Source organism: Aplysia californica, unplaced genomic scaffold (genome assembly GCF_000002075.1).
Source record: "Aplysia californica isolate F4 #8 unplaced genomic scaffold, AplCal3.0 scaffold00776, whole genome shotgun sequence".
NCBI classification, from domain to species: Eukaryota; Metazoa; Mollusca; class Gastropoda; order Aplysiida; family Aplysiidae; genus Aplysia; species Aplysia californica.
Window position 1 is genome coordinate 274,844 of NW_004798046.1, and position 3,467 is coordinate 278,310.

At 45.2% G+C, this 3,467-nt stretch overlaps 1 protein-coding gene across 1 annotated transcript in view; it reads left to right on the forward strand.

Annotated features, from left to right (window-relative positions):
- Nucleotides 1-2,469, forward strand: part of LOC101848470 (multidrug resistance-associated protein 1) — a gene marked incomplete at its 5' end in the record, with an annotated part of 31,121 nt that extends 28,652 nt beyond the window's left edge. Inside the window, 2 exon segments of the mRNA XM_013088611.2 lie at nt 326-520; nt 1,671-2,469. Of these exon segments, the coding sequence (XP_012944065.1) occupies nt 326-520; nt 1,671-1,782 (307 nt within the window).
- Nucleotides 2,470-3,467: the final 998 nt, after the last annotated feature.

The window sequence follows — 3,467 nt, forward strand, 5'->3', positions numbered from 1 at the left end:
CATCTTCTCTCCCTCATCCGTTTCCACAATGGTCTATTGTTACAGAACACCTTATCTATGGTCAGACTAGGGAGACGTTGATAGACAAAATGCTTGAGAGGGGGTGAAGGATAGCAAACCGGCGAGAGATTGATGATTTTGGGTGAATGAGAGAAGGATACAGAGAAAGTGAGCAGAATATACGTAGGAGAAACTATGGTCTATCATGGAAGTACATAGATTTATAGATAGATAGATAGATAGATAGATAGATAGATAGATAGATAGATAGATAGATAGGTTTAAATAGCCATGTGTATCAAGCGTGTATATCTGTTGGCGACAGTGTTGGCCAGAGACAGCTGGTGTGCCTAGCGCGCTCCCTCCTGCGGAAGACGAAGATCCTGGTTCTGGACGAGGCAACAGCGGCCGTGGATATGGAGACAGACGACCTCATCCAGAAGACCATACGGTCCGAGTTCAAAGATTGCACAGTGCTCACTATAGCTCACCGGCTCAACACTATACTGGACTATGACAGGTGGGTGGTTGGTGGGTGGTTGGTGGGTGGTTGGTGGGTGGTTGGTGGGTGCTCACAGGCTCAACACTTTACTGGACTTTGACAGGTGGGTGGTTGGTGGGTGCTCACCGGCTCAACACTGTACTGGACTATGACAGGTGGGTGGTTGGTTGGTGGGTGGTTGGTGGGTGCTCACAGGCTCAACACTATACTGGACTATGACAGGTGGGTGGTTGGTGGGTGGTTGGTGGGTGCTCACAGGCTCAACACTATACTGGACTATGACAGGTTGGTGGGTGGTATTTTTATTTTCTTTTTTGGGGGGTAAGTTTTACGGCGTCGTCAACTGCGTACAGTCAAATGAGCACACGGGACACACCAAACATTTTCAGTTGGTAGGAAATTTTGAATTTTGCACTGGTGGCGGCTGAAGCCTACTTTTATCGATTTTTGACCACCAAGGGATCTTGAACGTGGGCAACTTGCACATGGGTCCTCCGATATTTTTCACCCTTGTCCGAGAAGGCTAGGTGTAGATCTTTCCTACCAGAAGATCAGGGGTGTGGGTGAAAGACAGCAGTAAGAAGGAGTCAAGGAGTAGCAGTAGAAAGGCAGCAGAAAGAGTCAGGAGCCCAAAGGAGGGGGCAAAGGGGGTGGGGGCAGAAAGAGGAGACGAAAGCAGTCGACAGAACAGTGCTAGAGAGCAGGAAAGGAGGTGAAAGGAGACAGTTTTAGAGAAGAAGATTTTCCGTGGCTCCCCAACTATCTCCCCTGTCTCGGTCATGACCTATTGGTGCTGTAAATGCCGTAAAACTGGTACTAAAAGTAAACTGTGGGTGGTTGGTGGGTGCTCTGGTGTGGTTTGCTCCTTCTATCCTATCGAACATCTATCGCCCTGATCTCTCCTCCTTTTTTTAAATGTTTGTTACTCTCTTGTAACACCTGTAATCTTCGGCACTTATATGACCTTATTGTGTTGCAAGTGCAGTAAAACTCTTACTAAAACTTTTGAAAAGTGAACTAAATCTTAGTCGAAACCATCTCCCCTGTCTTGCTAATGACTTATTTGAGCTGCAAGTGCCGTAAAACTCTTTCTAAAACTATCAAAAAAAGGTGAACTAAAGCTTAGTCTAAACCGCCTCTCCCCCCCCCCGGTCTCGCTCGTCCACAGAATCATGGTCCTGGATCAGGGGCAGATAATTGAGCTGGACACGCCGGCCAAGCTCTTGGAGAACACCAAGTCTGTCTTCTACGGCATGTGTAAGGACGCCAACTTGGTGTGAGGGACGCTGTGCGGCTCTGTGTGTGTGCGTGGGTGTGTGGAGGGGAGAACTGATTGATGTGTGTCGGAGAGAGGGACGTGTGTAGTGTGTGGGACATACACACAAGATGCCCGGAAATATCAGCGTTGACGACGCCTGCAAATAGAGACGTTGACGCCCGGAAATATCGGTTTTGACTCCAGGAAATATCGGCTTTGACATCCGGAAATATCGGCTTTGACATCCGGAAATATCGGCTTTGACATCCGGAAATATCGGCTTTGACATCCGGAAATATTAGCGTTGACGACGCCCGGAAATATCAGCTTTGACTACGCCGGCAAATATGGGCGTTGACTCCCGGTGGAAATATCGGCGAAGTGCCTGGAGCGAGAGAACAGTGTTGTGACTTCCTGATTCCTGTCGCACAGCAACATTCGGTCAGTGGATGGTTCTTTTCAAGCCCGAGGAATATTGGGCACACTGGTATGTCTCTGAGTTTGGCCAATATTGGGCACACCGGTATGTCTCTGAGTTTGGCCAATATTGGGCACACCGGTATGTCTCTGAGTTTGGCCAATATTGGGCACACCGGTTTGGAAGCTGCCTACTTCAATCTGTCCCTGAGTTTTAAGCAAAAAAAATTCTGAAATTATGCAAACTGAGCCCAAAAATGTGATATTATGCGATTTAGTTAATTTTAACAAAGAATGATAAAGGAAAATAATAAGAAATTATGCAAAAAATGATCAAATTTTGCTAAATTAAATTATGCGGAGTACATAAAACCACGAGGACAGTTCAATGTCAAAGCTTTTATACATTCCAAAGGAGAGACGTACTTTCACTTTCAGAAATGGATATATATGTAATATGGGTATTGTGAATGCTCGCCTTGCCCAAGCGGGTGGTTGGAGGGTGTCACTGGTAGTTCGTACTTCCTTTGTGTCCCACAGTTGTTCCTGTGTGTTTTGTTTTGGTCCCAGCTCTGAACCAGCTCCTTCTTTCCTATCATCTGTCGTTCTTATCTCCCCTCCTTCTTTCCTATCAGACATCTGTCGTCCTTATCTCCCCTCCTTCTTTTTTGTGTATGTTACTCTCTTGTAGCATGTAATCTTTTCTTCGGCACTTATATATGACCTTATTGTGTTGCAAGTGCCATAAAATTCTTACTAACAAAAATCTGAACGAGCTATGAGTTGTAGATGTACATCTCTTTGCCCTAACAAACCTCACAAACATCTTTCTGTGGCTCTGGGCCACCTGTCCTGTCCTCAACTTGTCAAATTGTGTCCTCAACTTGTCAAATTGTGTCCTCAACTTGTCAATTGTGTCCTCACATTGTCAAATTGTGTCCTCACATTGTCAAATTGTGTCCTCACATTGTCAAATTGTGTCCTCATACTTGTCAATTGTGTCCTCACATTGTTAAATTGTGTCCTCACATTGTCAAATTGTGTCCTCATACTTGTCAATTGTGTCCTCATACTTGTCAATTGTGTCCTCACATTGTCAAATTGTGTCCTCACATTGTCAATTGTGTCCTCATACTTGTCAATTGTGTCCTCACATTGTCAAATTGTGTCTTCATACTTGTCAATTGTGTCCTCACATTGTCAAATTGTGTCCTCACATTGTCAAATTGTGTCCTCACATTGTCAAATTGTTTGGCTTTGTTGTTGCTCATTCAAACTTTTCCAATCGCG